At 37.0% G+C, this 14,355-nt stretch overlaps 2 protein-coding genes across 5 annotated transcripts; one reads left to right on the top strand and one right to left on the bottom strand.

The window, feature by feature from the left end:
• The first annotated feature begins 5,686 nt into the window (after positions 1-5,686).
• On the top strand, positions 5,687-11,776 carry BDBG_00358. Of its 2 annotated transcripts, XM_031719851.1 has the most exons (4): positions 5,687-6,608; positions 6,701-6,880; positions 6,999-7,380; positions 7,486-9,740. In XM_031719851.1, exons 2-4 carry the CDS (start codon positions 6,800-6,802, stop codon positions 8,691-8,693), a joined length of 1,671 nt encoding a protein of 556 aa, XP_031575760.1. In that variant the 5' UTR covers positions 5,687-6,608; positions 6,701-6,799; the 3' UTR covers positions 8,694-9,740. The 2 variants fall into 2 exon arrangements, with proteins under 2 accessions (XP_031575760.1, XP_002629112.1); XM_002629066.2 differs by having other exon boundaries at positions 5,687-6,880; positions 7,486-11,776.
• Positions 7,235-12,815, bottom strand: BDBG_00357. 3 transcript variants are annotated; one of them, XM_031719849.1, is made up of 7 exons: positions 12,382-12,815; positions 11,992-12,084; positions 11,713-11,831; positions 11,389-11,620; positions 11,144-11,244; positions 10,910-11,069; positions 7,235-10,850 (listed from the first exon to the last, which is right to left on the bottom strand). In XM_031719849.1, exons 1-7 carry the CDS (start codon positions 12,434-12,436, stop codon positions 9,307-9,309), a joined length of 2,304 nt encoding a protein of 767 aa, XP_031575758.1. In that variant the 5' UTR covers positions 12,437-12,815; the 3' UTR covers positions 7,235-9,306. The 3 variants fall into 3 exon arrangements, with proteins under 3 accessions (XP_031575758.1, XP_031575757.1, XP_031575759.1); XM_031719848.1 differs by having other exon boundaries at positions 7,401-10,850; positions 11,911-12,084; XM_031719850.1 differs by having other exon boundaries at positions 7,417-10,754; positions 12,382-12,756.
• Positions 12,816-14,355: the final 1,540 nt, after the last annotated feature.

Genomic DNA, 14,355 nt, shown 5'->3' with positions numbered 1-14,355 from the left:
TATAAATAATGACGAAATAAATTAAAAATTAAATAAAACTGAATTTAACTTTCAGTTTTAATTTTATTCTGATTTTTTTAAAATGATTATTTTTCACTGTTGTTCTGAGTAATTACTCTTTATTATTATTATTATTATTATTCTTTTATTATACTTATATATAAGTAAAGCTTTTAATAAGTTCTTGTGTGATATTAAATACAGATTAAGTGTTAATTATACAGAAGGAAATACAAGTGTTGAGATCATACTAAGATAATAAGAATATAGAAAAATACAAAGAAGTGATAATTAAATACATGTGATAATAACTTCTCAGCTTAGAAATATAGAGTAATTTATTAAAGTAATTTATACATCTCTGTATTTATTAGAAATCTGACATGCTTGAGTTCTGAATTTAATATATCTTCTGCGGGTTTCAAACTCGCATATGTTGATTTCTCACATCAAGATACTACTGAGTAGCTGCATTAATTATTCAGTCACTGAGAAAGTAATTACTCTTATTTCATTCTTTTTATATTAAATCTATTGACTGAATACTCTATATAAGACTATATAACTCACACATCTATAGAATGCTGCATAGTTAGATTAGTGTATAATTAATCAATCTTTTACCTTTATTAGATTATAAGCTCTTAGCTGCTTCTGCACTATTTTAACTACATGTTTTAAAAAGAAGTTAGTTTTATAAGTCTTCTACAACAGTGAATAAGATAAGAACTTGATAGAATAACTAGTAAATGACTAGAATTCACATTCAAAGATTAATAAAGCTCTTAAAATGTGAGATATTAATAGCTCTTAATAAGAGATATGAAAAAGCTCTTTGAAAAAGATATAATATATCTCAATCTTCTTTATATATAATTAAATCAGCTTCATTCTCAACTATAATTAAGTAATTAATTCTATTAAATGCTCAAGATCTATTATTATTATTATTATTATTCTATTAAAGATGTATGTAGTCAGAGACTATAACATCTATCTGAAAACTTTTAGTTCTCAGAGTTTTTCTAATATCTATAAAGTCAACTATTATACATTTATCAATTTCAGATATATAAAATCAGAAAATTTCAGCTCAGAATATAAAAACTCTTTATAAATTACAGTATTTTAACACCTTCTGATACTTTGAAATCACTTAGAAATACATGACAAAAGAAAAGAGAACAAAGTCTTAAAGATAGACATACTAAATAAGTTAATAGAAAAGAATAGAAAAGAAAAAGTAAAGTAAAGAGAGACTATAACAAAATAAAAATATTAAAAGATAGTATATAGCTGTTTTAATAGACTATATCTAATCAATTTCCACCTCTTTATATTTAGATATTTCTGAATACAGTTATTTTCTTATAACTGCTTGAGTTTCTGATAGAAAGTCTATTAAGTATTTAATTTCTGTCTCAGTTGAAAATAAGAATCTTATATTTAATTAATTTAAATTATACTTCTTTTTCAATCTGACTCTGAGACTATTGTATAATATACAATGTATTATAATATACTCAGAATTTTTATTTGTATTGTAGAATAAGCATTCTGTTGAATTAAATCTATTATTAAATCTTTGTATATAAGATATGAAATAATCATATTCTAGTTTCAGCTGAATTATAGATGAGAATATTTTCTTTTTATATTTTATTAAATAAGATTTTCACTTGAGTTTTATTTCAAATCTTGAATAATGTATACTCTTCATTTATTTCTGCTAGCTTTTATTTCACTTATTTAAATAAGATTCTTTTATTTTTCTCTTTATAAAAGATCAGAACATTATTTTTTGAATAAATCTACTTAATTCTGAACTCTTTTTTAGAGCTGAATTAGCTAATTCAATATCATGAATAGTCATATATGCAGAATCTCAGTGTAGATGAATTATCAGTTTTAATATTCTTCTCTTTTGAATTTTTATAACAGAATTTAAAATCAGTTTAAGATTTATTTGATTATTATAAATCTGACTATTTCTAAGTCTTTTTCAAGCAGCTTAACTATCAGAGAATATTTATATCTCTTTCAAACTAGTTTCTCTTTTATAAGATTTTATTTTAATAAGTTTGAAAGCTTTCACTATTGTAAATAGTTCAGGATCAAAGACTTCAGCCTCAGTGACTGAATGATTAATGCAGGTACTCAGTAGCATCTTGATGTGAGAAATCAAGACATGTCAGTTTGAACCCTGCAGGGAATACATTAAATCCAGAACTCAAGCACCTCAGATTTCTAATAAATACAGAGATGTATAAATTGCTTCAATGAATTGCTCTATGTTTCTGAGCTGAGAAGTTATTATTGCATGTATTTAATTGTCACTTCTTTGTATTTTTCTATGTTCTTGTTATCTTGATGTGATCTCAATATCTGTATTTTCTTCTGTATAATCAACACTTAATCTGTATTTAACATTATGCAAGAACTTATCATAAGCTTCACTTGCATATGAGTATAATGAAAGAATAATGAATAATAATAATAATAATAATCAAAAACTTCAGATTCACAGCTTAAATTTCAGAAATCTGAGATAAAATTGATATTATCTTCAGTAAAAGCAATGCCTGTATCTAATCTGTTTAAATTCTCATTTTTTAAGCTATCTGAGTAAATCAGAAGCTCAAGATCTATTCTATAGAAATATTCAATCAATTCTTTGATAATTAACTAAGACTGCTTATTAAAGTTATACTAGAACTAAGAGTCAGAGTCAGAAGCTATATCAATATCAGAGTTAGAAGAATCAGAGCTAAAGTCAGAGCTAGAGTCAGTGCTAAAGTCTGAGCTGAAACTTATAAGATAAGAAAGATGTTTTAAACTATATAAGTAGAATATTATTATGAGGAAATTTCAGAGAGAAAAGAAGTAAGAATAAGAGATATTAAAGCTAGAAGTTAGAAGTTAATTGACATTATATAAGAAATCTTTGAAGAGGAAGAATTAATGAGATAACTAGATAAGACTTGTATGTAATATTCACATCAGCTAGTAGATACTTAAGTTTTTTATAACTAGAAAGAGTTATTAGCTGATACTCTATATAAAGTTATATAACTCACACATCTATAGAATACTACATGACTAGATTAGTATATAATTAATTAATCTTTTACCTTTATTAAAATCTGATTATTTTTCATATCATTTCCGAAAAAACTTATTTATTTTTGAATTTCTTTGATACTAGGTTCTGATAAGACTTATACTAAGAAATATATAACATCAGATTAAATAAGATTAAATATGAAATTTATAGTCTTAACTAATCAGTTTATATACAATAACATTATTCTTCAAGATAATATTACTTAAAAATATCACTAAATATTAATTTATATAATGTTAATTTATATAAGAAAGGCTGAATTATTAGCAACTGAATATTCTGTATAAAATACATTATGAATTTTTATCAAGATTTATATATAACACTATTTAGTCATTTTACTAGAGCTGTTTGTATACTAAGAGTCTGTTCAGTGTGACTGTGTGTACTTAGACTGACCGTGTGACCGTGTCTGAGACTAGAATCAGATTTTTTGATAGTCTCATTATCAATTCAACTGATTTCATTACACAGTTTTAACATTAGATAGTAGTTTCATACTGTCTCAATGAGACTTACTGTCTACTCTTATCACATTTTTCAAATGAGATCATGATTTTCACTTCTCAATTTAAATTATTTTTATTGCTTTAAATGACTTTAAATCTCATTTAAGTGTTATCAAAAAGTGTTACTTTTTAAAAAATTAAAAATAGTTTAAAAAAAACCTTAAAATGTCTAAAAATAGTAACTTTATGTTAAGAATGAAACTAAATGAGATCAAATGAAATCACTTTCTCATTTTTTTCAAGTCATGATTTCATTTTAAGATCTGATATACAGTTACTTTGCATGTTTTTTTAATGACTAGTCTCAGTGAGATTCATGTCAAGAAATGTATGAGACCAGATCAAATGAGATCAAATGTGAAATTTATAGTCCTGGTGATCAGTCTATGTATACTCATCCTTTTCATACAGATCTTTACTTTTTTTTCAAAGTACAGTCTTACTATTATAACTGTTCAGTGAACAGAGTATCTATACTAATAATACAGCTGCTTTTTACAAAGTATAGATGAAAATAATCAGATATTCAGTAAATTAAACAGCTATACTTATATCTCTTATTAAGATTTTATGAATACGTAGTATTTAACTTTAATAATGTATAATAATATAGAATACCACTTTTAAAGATAATATAGTATAAAATAGTATTCATAGTTAGGCTGACTATGTAATTATATCTGAGATCAGAATCAGATTTTTTAATAGTCTTATTATCAATTCAACTGATCTTATTACACAGTTTTAACATTAGATAGTAGTCTTATACTGTCTTAGTAAGACTTACTATCTACTCTTATTACATTTTTCAAATAAGATCATGATTTTCACTTCTTAATTTAAATTATTTTTATTACTTTAAATGACTTTAAATCTCAGTATTATTAAAAAGTGTTACTTTTTAAAAAATTAAAAATAGTCTAAAAAAAACCTTAAAATGTCTAAAAATAGTAACTTTATGCTAAGAATGAAACTAAATGAGATTAAATAAGATCACTTTCTTATTTTTTTCAAGTTATGATTTCATTTTAAGATCTGATATATAGTTACTTTACATGTTTTTTTAATGACTAGTCTCAGTGAGATTTATATCAAGAAATGTATGAAACTAGATTAAATAAAACTAAATGTAAAATTAATAGTTCTAGCAGCCAGTGTATTTATAGTAATAATAGTTAATTAATATTAATTAAAAAGAATCTTATAAAAACACATTCTTTTTAAACTAACTTTGAATTTCATTTAAAAAGAACATGTTTTTATTCAGAGTTAGTTTAAAAAGAATATATTTTTATAAGCTTTCTTTCTTCATCTCAGAGTAGTGAGTAAGATGAAATAGTATAATAACACAATACTGACTTACTACTAATAATTGATAAATACACTATTTTTAATGAGATTCACTATTATATTTAAAAAGTATGACTTAGAGCCTGTTCAGTGCAGCTGTATATACTCATTCTTTTTATACAGATCTTCACTTTTTTTTAAAAAGTATGACCTTAATATTATAACTGTTTAGTGAACAGAGTATCTGTACTAATAATACTGTATTATTAATACAGCTGCTTTTTACAAAGTATAGATGAAAATGATTAGATATTCAGTGAATTGAGCAGCTATACTTACATCTCTTATCAAGATCTTATGAATAAGCAGTATTTAACTTCAACAGTGTATGATGATGTAGAATAGCACTTTTAGAGGCAATATAGTGTAGAATAGTGTAGAATAGTGTTCATAGTGAAGATAGTTAACTAATATTGATTAGAAGGAAGCTCACAAAAATGCATTCTTTTTGAACTGACTCTGGACAAAAACACGTTCTTCTTGAACAGAGTCCAGAGTCAGTTCAAAAAGAATGCATTTTTGTGAGCTTCCTTTCTCCATCCCAGAGCAGTGGGCAAGGTGGAATAGTGTGGTGGCACAACGCCGGCTTGCTACTAATAATTGGTAAATACACTATTTTTAATGAGATCCACTATTGCCTTCAAAAAGTACGGACGCACCGAACAGGCCCTAACTTACATACATCTTAAATTCGCACAGTAAGTGGCAAATGAGCCGAATTCCGGTGGGCACAGCTCATATGATCTCGCTAGTAGCCTTCTATGAATAGTGTTGTTTGGTTGGTTTTCCTGTCCCTTGGCCATCTGAATCCTTTCCTACTTTACAAGAGGGATGCTGTTCAAGGTGAGCGCCAGAGGGGCGTAGCAGGGCTGAAATTCTCAGCGCATGCCGGCCTCTCAAACGTATATCATTCAGGTCCGATCCGTCGTATCCACACAGTATCAGGCCTTGCCTAGATAGGTGTATCAGTCCGTAGACCCGGATCCTGAGGCCGACTCTTGTTTTTGGAGCTGGAGTTTGACCCAGCTTATCCCACGCTTTGTTTGGGTTTGCATTGTTCAGATCTCGGGCTAAAACTCCATGGTCAACCTCAACGATCAGGGGCTACAGATCCTTCGGGCATGCTTGTTCAATACGCGCGAAAGGCCGACCAATTGTTCCTTGATCCTGCCCGGTGGGAGCTTCGTATTTCCTTGGAAGCTGGCGCCAGGGCAAGAAAAAAAACGAAAATTGTTATCAGGCTTCTCGATAAGCCGAGGGTTTCAGAGAGAATATGGCACCTTAGTGTGCCTGCAAACAATGGCCCTGGTATGAAATGGAGCCATATGGATGCGCAGTACTTAACCTGTGCGTCGTTCATTGGTGATTATTTGGACATTCAGCTTCTCTAGCAGCGAAATATCGTGGATCGGTTCTCATTCTTTTTTATCTTCTTCCTTCCATGTCACTTTTCATTTTACCTTGTCGTCTACTTTCATACCATCCTTCTATCAATTTCCACCTAGACTATATTTCGTTTCCTATAACTGCGAGGAAATGGTAGGACTTTAAGGTTCTGCACTCAAGTGGTTCGGATACATACCTTGGGATTGCCAAGTTCATTCAGGAGTGGGCAGAATTTGAGTGTGAGCATATCATGGCTTTGTTAAGCCCGGACCTGATACTTGCGAAATGGCCGCTCGCAGAGGACTTCATTCATAACTTGAGTTTCTTGCAGTTAGCATGCTTGGTTAATACGGCCGGTGTCGTCCTGCTGTCGATCTACTGCTGGTTTTCCGCTGCCAAATACACTGGCATTCCTCGTGTCCGCGATGGTATGAAGAGCCGATTTAGCCTTAAAACTCGCCTGGAATATTATACAAACTGTGAAGGGTTGTATAAAGAGGCGTACGAGACTGTGAGTATGAGCAAGATAGTATACAACTTCTTTCAACTATCGCAAACGGTCTATTCTATTTGACCTCCCCACTTGTCCTCTGTTTTCTTCTATGTCAACTAACAACACGCATTAACAGTACCTGAAAAAGGGCCAGCCATGCCTCGTTCCCGGCCTCGGATTGCGGTCTGAAATCCTCCTACCAAAGAGCACCTTGCGGTGGCTAGTAACACAATCGGACAACGTCCTTAGCATGCGAGAGGCATTCCGCGAGTTGGATCAGATCGACTGGGCAGCCGACCACCACAAGTATGTCACGGATGCATGGCTGACTCCGATTCTCAATCGAGATGTGAATCGCAACCTTGACAGGTATCTGCCACCCTTGGGTAAGGAAGTGCAAAATGCGGTTGAGAGGCGGATTCCGAACAAGGGTGAATGGGCAGAGATTCCGCTTTGGGATACAATGAAGCTGGTGATTGCGCAGATCTCGAGCCAGTTTACGGTTGGGGAGCCGCTTTGTAAGTGTCTACACTTTTCATTGGAGTATTTTTTAACGAGGATTTTTGCTTGCGATCATATCTATTTATCGTTTAAAGGAGCTATATATTGACAGGAAAGCATAGGTAGGGATGAAGAATATATTCGCGCCTCCTCTAGCTTCGTGGATACCTTCGTCACCAACGCCGGCTTGGTCCCCTTTGTACCGGTACCGCTCCGCCCTATTCTGTGCCCGATACTGTACCTCCCGCTCCGTTTTAAAACCTGGAAACTAGAAAGAATTTTGAAGCCATTGATAAAGCAGCGCTTGGAACGCCTTTTGACGCATCAGCAGCCTTCAAAGGGCAAAAATGAACATCTTCACGATATCACCAGCTGTAAAGATACACCTGATGACTTGCTCCAGCTAATGCTCTGTTTCGCTCAAAATGAGCGCTCTAGGGAGGAGTTTCACAACCTTCATAGCCTTGCCTACCGTATCTGCCTCAATAACCTAGGCTCTTTCCATCAATCCTCTGCGGCTGTGACAAATATGATCTTCAACATCATCGCATCCGACAAGGAATTTAACACCATAGCTTTACTCCGGGAGGAGATCGGATCAGTGCTTCCAAGCGAATGCTATACCATCCCGCCCTCCACCACCCAACCGGTGCAAAACAACAAGAAAAAATATGGCTGGACAAAGGCTTCCGTCGCCAAACTAGTGTTGATGGACAGCGTAATGCGCGAAACGACAAGAGTGCACAGTTTCGTCCATCGTGCCGTCGCGCGCTCTGTGGTTGCTGACAATGTCCATTCCCCCGTCATTGAGGGTGAAGCTGATAGTAATGAACCCACGACGACCAGCGCCCCCCTCCCCAAGGGAGCCATGGTCTCCATCCTCTCCCGCGGTGCTTACTTCGACCCAGACGTCTTCGATGATCCCATGAAATTTAACCCCTGGCGCTTTGCAGAGCGGAGAGAAAGACATGCTAAAGTCGTTGGGGGGCGCGGCAGTGACCAGCATGCTAGTGACAGGATTATCGCGGCTAACGACACACGTACAACGACCGCAGCAGCAGCGGGAGCAATAGAAACTTTCACTGTGACATCGGCCAACAACCTCGTTTTTGGCCATGGCCGCCACGCATGTCCCGGCCGCTTCATCGCAGAGGCTGAGATCAAAATGCTCTTGGTGACCTTGCTCATGAACTATGATGTAGGCCTTTTGCCGGTACCAGGAGCTGATGGGAAGGGGGAGGTTGCGGTGCGCCCTGAGAGCCCGTGGATTTTGGAGGTTGTCGTGCCGCCAATAAAGGGGAAGATTATGGCGAAGAGAAGGGGCGGGTGAAAAGGGATAGATGAACGGCTATTTTGTTGGACATGGACGACGTCGTTGACCGAATTAGATAATGTATTTGGAGGGCTGTGCTGTGGGAGAGAGAAGTTAAGGTTGACCGCATCTTTCCGCCCTCAATGTCCTCCCTCTGTCCTCTGTTTTCTCCTTGGTTTGTCCGACTAGAAAGGACAACATAGTTGTCAGCTGGAAAAGGAAAAAGGAAAAAATATCTGAATTTTCGCATCCCTATGTTAACCGCTATGGAATCTGTGCACAGCAATTCTGACTACAAAAGAGAGCTCAGTGTAGTAAAACCATAGGGAGTACGAGGATAATAGTAACAGCAATACTAATGATCAAGAACTCTTCCACACGCGCCAAAAAGAAAAAAAAAATAAAAAAAATAAAAAATAAAGAAAGGAAAAAAAAAAGGTAAAGCCTCCCCGTTTACCCCAATAGAATCAAGAGATGCAGAGATAAATCAAAAAACGCCGCGGCAGACAGTAGATGGGAATCACCCTGATAAGAAGATCAAATATTTTACATCCAAATCGGACCTCCATCCAACGCGTTTTTCTCAAGAAAAAGAATAAAAGAAAGCCAGAACGAGGAACACCATGTTTAGTTAACCACCTTGCCCAACCTTCAGCCTGCCCACTCCATCCTCTATTCTATTAACAGATTCCGCGCCGCCAGTGGTATCATGCGCACACGTAGCTGACGTTTCCAGCAAGGAAGCCGCCACCGCTCGCCGCTCATGGTCGCTCCTCAGCCCGTTGCATTTCTCAGTAGAGTCAATATTATCATTGTTATGTGCGATTGTGTTCCCGGTAGTAGGAGCTGCATCGCCCGGAGGTTTCCCATCGACTATCTGCTGGGAGCTTTTGCCTCGCCATCGTCGGGTCTTTGGTGGTTCTGGCTTTTGGGACGGCGTGATGTGGCCATTCGAAGGAGATGTCGCCGGGCTTACCGGGGAGGGTGGCAAATGGGTTGAGCAAGGTGACTGGAAAGCTGGATTCAGCTTTTCACTGTTGTATGGATTGTGATGAAGCGGTGGTGGAGGTGGTTGGCGATGGCGGTGAGGTATGGAGTGCGGGCTGCCGTGGCATTTTGGAGGGACGGAGTGCGAGGATCTGCGTGGTGGCGGGAGAGCTGGGGCATGGGAGGTCGTGGGGGGATTTGGGGTCCGCGCTTTGGGGACGACTATTGTCGGAACTAGAAGCTCGTCTGCGGCTGTTCGGGTTGATGACATGTCGCCCGATGTACGTACTGAATCGGTTGGTGTGGTCGGCGGGGGTGCGGAGCCGGAACTGCCGGAACTCTTGCGACTATCTGGGGAATTTCGCCCAAGCGCAGCAAGTTGCGCTCCATCGGCTGTCTTTTGTCCTGAAGACTCGTCTCCTTCCTGCTGCTCACGACGTCCGCGCCAACGTCTTGCCTTGGGTGGCTGTGGCTTCTGTTTCGGGGGTGGAGGTGCTGGTGGAGCCTTCGGAGCGGCATTGCGACTTGGGACCATGACACCAGGCTTCTCTTTGTGGGCAGCAACCTCGACAACGCTGGCTTCTGAGGAACGAGCTATTTCGAGGTTCATACCAAGTTCCTTGGCCGGTTTTAGAGTTATCGGCGATGATTTTACTCGGGAGGAACGGCACCTGGAAAGCCTATGCGGAGAACTTGGCTCTGGCGAGGTGGACGAAGTAGTGGTGGGCGAACCTGTTTCTTCTATATATTTACCCATAGAGGCTTCCGCAATACTTTCTGGTTTTGGTTTCTGCTCTGGGACCTCATGCTCGGCAAGCCAGTCTACTTGCCCACATCGCAATACCAATCGTTTCGTCGTTTCATCAACGTCATCGAAATGAAGGATCCTTTCACATTCCTCTGAATCAAAAGAAAATTCGCCTCTGACAAGAATTCCCAGGAGTTTTCTCAGCTCCTCTCGCTTATAGTGAGGTGGGTACCTGAGTTGGGTATGAGCCAATAATGGATACAGAACGCGTAAGTATGTATGGCGAAGGGCGGCAGCTTCTTCTGGAAGATCCAAGAGGTTACGAATTAAAATATCAACGAGCACTCGAAGGTCATTAGTGTAAAAATACTCATAAGTCGGCGGTGTCGTAAAGAGAAGGTAAAGCAATTTTAATGTAAGTAGTTGGAGAGAAGTTTCAGCTAAGGGGTCGTCGTTAGACGGAAGAGCGACCGAAACAATGAGTTCTCATTTAACGTACTTTCGCGATTAAGGAGAAGAATTATGTTTTCTCCGAATGTTTTAAAAGTAGAACCGAACATCGAAAGGACCTTGATGACCTTATTGGTGAGAGGGGCTGATGAGGATCGTTCGGGTAACGGGTCATGAGCTGAGACCATGAATTGCTCATTGAGAACCAACTACAAATAGGGAGTATACTTTAGAAAACACGAACAAGCTTAACTCAAATGAAACTGGGGGAAAGAGATCTTACCAGAACTCTAATCACAGGATAATGGTACGGATCGTCGATGTCACCTGAAAGCTCTTCGATAATTTCAAATAAATGCTTCACAAAATCATCATCCACGAGGACTGTTTCAAAAATAAGCCGAACCGCACGATTATCCACGGGGGCTCGATTGGAGAGAAGGGTGATGTCCAGAGACGGAGATTGTGGATCTGGGCATATCTCCGACTCCCTATCATCCAGAAGCCATACAAAAAGAGCTCACTCACCTAAATCGCCAATTTTAATCCTTTGAATCCTACACATTTCATACATTAAGTTCATTAATAAACGGTGGAGTCCAGCTGCACCGTCGCCATCCAACCGCTCCTGAGACTGAATAAGCTCTAGTAGGCGGACAAATGCCCCCTCTTTATTCATCATCTCAAACGTGTGCTCATTTTGTCGCCCATCAAAGAGGAGGAACGAGACTGTCACGTAGAGAATGTCTGGGGCATCGTCCTGAAAAGAAAGGGAAAAATGACAAGATCCGTCAGAAACAACCATGCCAGCCGGTCAAAAAGGAAAACGACAGAAGAGAAGCCAGTTCGTACCTGTAGCAAGGAGTATATGATCTGCCTCCGTATATAATCCGCATTTGCGACGAAAAGCTCCGAGGCAAGCAACCTCTCTAAGCAGTGGGAGATTTCATTTTCAGAAGAAACGAGAGTGTCTGCTCAAGACCAAACACACATCAGCCTCTGTCGATATGCCGCACATCGACCATCCATATTGCAGAAAGTATAATAGACCTTTCGCTACTTTCCTCTTAAAGTGTACAAGAAACCTTCCCTCCTGCGAGGAATATAATACGAAGAAACCGCAAAACACACCTTTGTACTTCGTCGTTAATTCCAAATAAGCCCGGAGCACATTATCGATGGCGGCGTGAGTGTCACATGGCATATGGAAAATGGCATCGAATTCTAAAACGCAAAAGAAGAGAATAGGACAAGTTAGTTTTGCTCGGACTAAACAATAGAGCTTCAACTAGATTTTAAGTATATGAGCCGCAGCCCCATCCACTCACCCCCCCCCCCGGCAACTCAAGCTCGGAACAAAGGAAGACAACAAAGCAGATATATATCGAGGGTCAAGCAAAACCCCAACCGCTTATGCCAGTGTAGATAATGTCCGTTCGCGGCCCCAACGCCGCGCTCACATGCGGGCAAAAAGCCAAGAGAGGAGGGAGGATAAATGAACAGCTTTGCGCCGAAACTCACCATCCCAGAGTGCGTTCGCACCCTCCAAAGTATTGTGCGGCGCTTCGAGTTCCATCCTCAGGCTCTGTCATTGCTTTCGCGGGCAGCGGGTAGAACCGTATATATTGTAATTGCGTTTCACTCGACTAAAGCAACGGGTATAGCTTCGCTGATCCTCCCTGTCCTTGTTCGACGATTGCTTGCTCGCGCTAGAGCTCAAAATGGAGCTCGGGCGCAGGGAGGAGGGGGACTTGGGGTGAGGAAAGCAAAAAGGAAAGCAGACAAAGGAAAATATAGCTCGGATGCGAAAAGAGTGACTGGACTGGATAAGCGATGAGTGTGTATATTGGGACGGCGGGTTGAAGAATGATAAGGCGTTTTTTGAGAGGGGGCGAGGTAAGTTCTCTGAGTCTGGAGTGTCGGAAAAATTCCGTGACGGGTTGGTACGGTTGATGCATTACCTTGTTTCGTCGGGCAGAGCCAACTTCCTGCCACATTGGCCGTATTGTATGGTACGGGCTTGAAATTTATATGCATAATACGGTACCGATAGGGCTAAGACCTGGTAGAGGCGGTAATCCGTACTGAAGGGTCGATGATGACATCATTGCAAGGATTAGCGATGGAGATTTGCTTGGTAGGGCTCAAGGGGTGTATACAGAAAACTTGACCTCGCTAAGTGCGCCACTTGACCTCATTACATAATCATGACCCTGACCTCGCACAATACAGTAATAATCAGTTGGTAATTGACTTTCAATCTTTCAATTCACTCATTCATTATTATTATTATTATTCTTCAATTATAGATGTATGCAGTCAGAGACTATAATATCTACCTGAGAATCTTTAAATCTCAGAGTTTTTCCTATATCTATAGAGTCAACTATTATACATTTATCAATTTCATATATATAAAATCAGAAAATTCCAGCTCAGAATACAAAAACTATTTATAAATTACAGTATTTTAACATCTTCTAATACTTTGAAATTATTTGAAAATATCATGACAAATTATTATTATTATTATTATTATTATTCAATTATAGATATATACAGTCAGAGACTATAATATCTATCTGAGAACTTTTAGTTCTCAGGGTTTTTTCTATATCTGTAAAGTTAACTATTATACATTCATCAATTTCAGATATATAAAATCAGAAAATTTCAGCTCAGAATACAAAAACTGTTTATAAATTACAGTATTTTAACATCATCTCATACTTTGAAATCATTTGATAATATTATGACAAAGAAAAAGAGAATACAGTCTTAAAGATAGACATATTAAATAGATAAATAGAAAGAAATTGAAAGAAAAAGATAAAATAAAGAAAGACTGTAATAAAACAAATTATTAAAAGATAGTATATAGCTGTTTTAACAGACTATATCTGATTGATTTTCTCCTCTTCATATTCAGATAATTCTGAATTTAGTCATTTTCTTATAACTGCTTGAGTTTCTGATAGAAAGTCTATTAAATATTTAATTCCTGTCTCAGTTGAGAATAAGAATCTTATATTTAATTAATTTAGATTATACTTCTCTTTCAATCTAACTCTGAGACTATTATATAATACACAGTGTATTACAATATACTCAGAATTCTCATTTGTATTGTAGAATAAGCATTCTATTGAGTCAAATCTATCATCAAATCTTTATATATAAGATTTGAAATAGTCATATTCTAGTTTCAGCTGTATTATAGATGAGAATATTTTCTTTTTACATTTAATTGAACAAGATTTTCACTTGAGTTTTATTTCAAATCTTGAATAATGTATACTCTTCTTTTATTTCTACCAGCTTTCATTTCACTTATCTAAACAAGATTCTTTTATTTTTCTCTTTATAAAATATCAGAACATAATTTTTTAAATAGATCTGCTTAATTCTGTATTCTTTTTTACAGCTGAATCAGTCAATTCATTATCATGAATATTCATATAAGCAGAAACTCAGTGTAGATAAATTATCAGCTTT

This window comes from Blastomyces gilchristii (genome assembly GCF_000003855.2).
Source record: "Blastomyces gilchristii SLH14081 genomic scaffold supercont1.1, whole genome shotgun sequence".
NCBI lineage: Eukaryota > Fungi > Ascomycota > Eurotiomycetes > Onygenales > Ajellomycetaceae > Blastomyces > Blastomyces gilchristii.
This window is presented reverse-complemented; position numbering and strand designations above follow the sequence as displayed.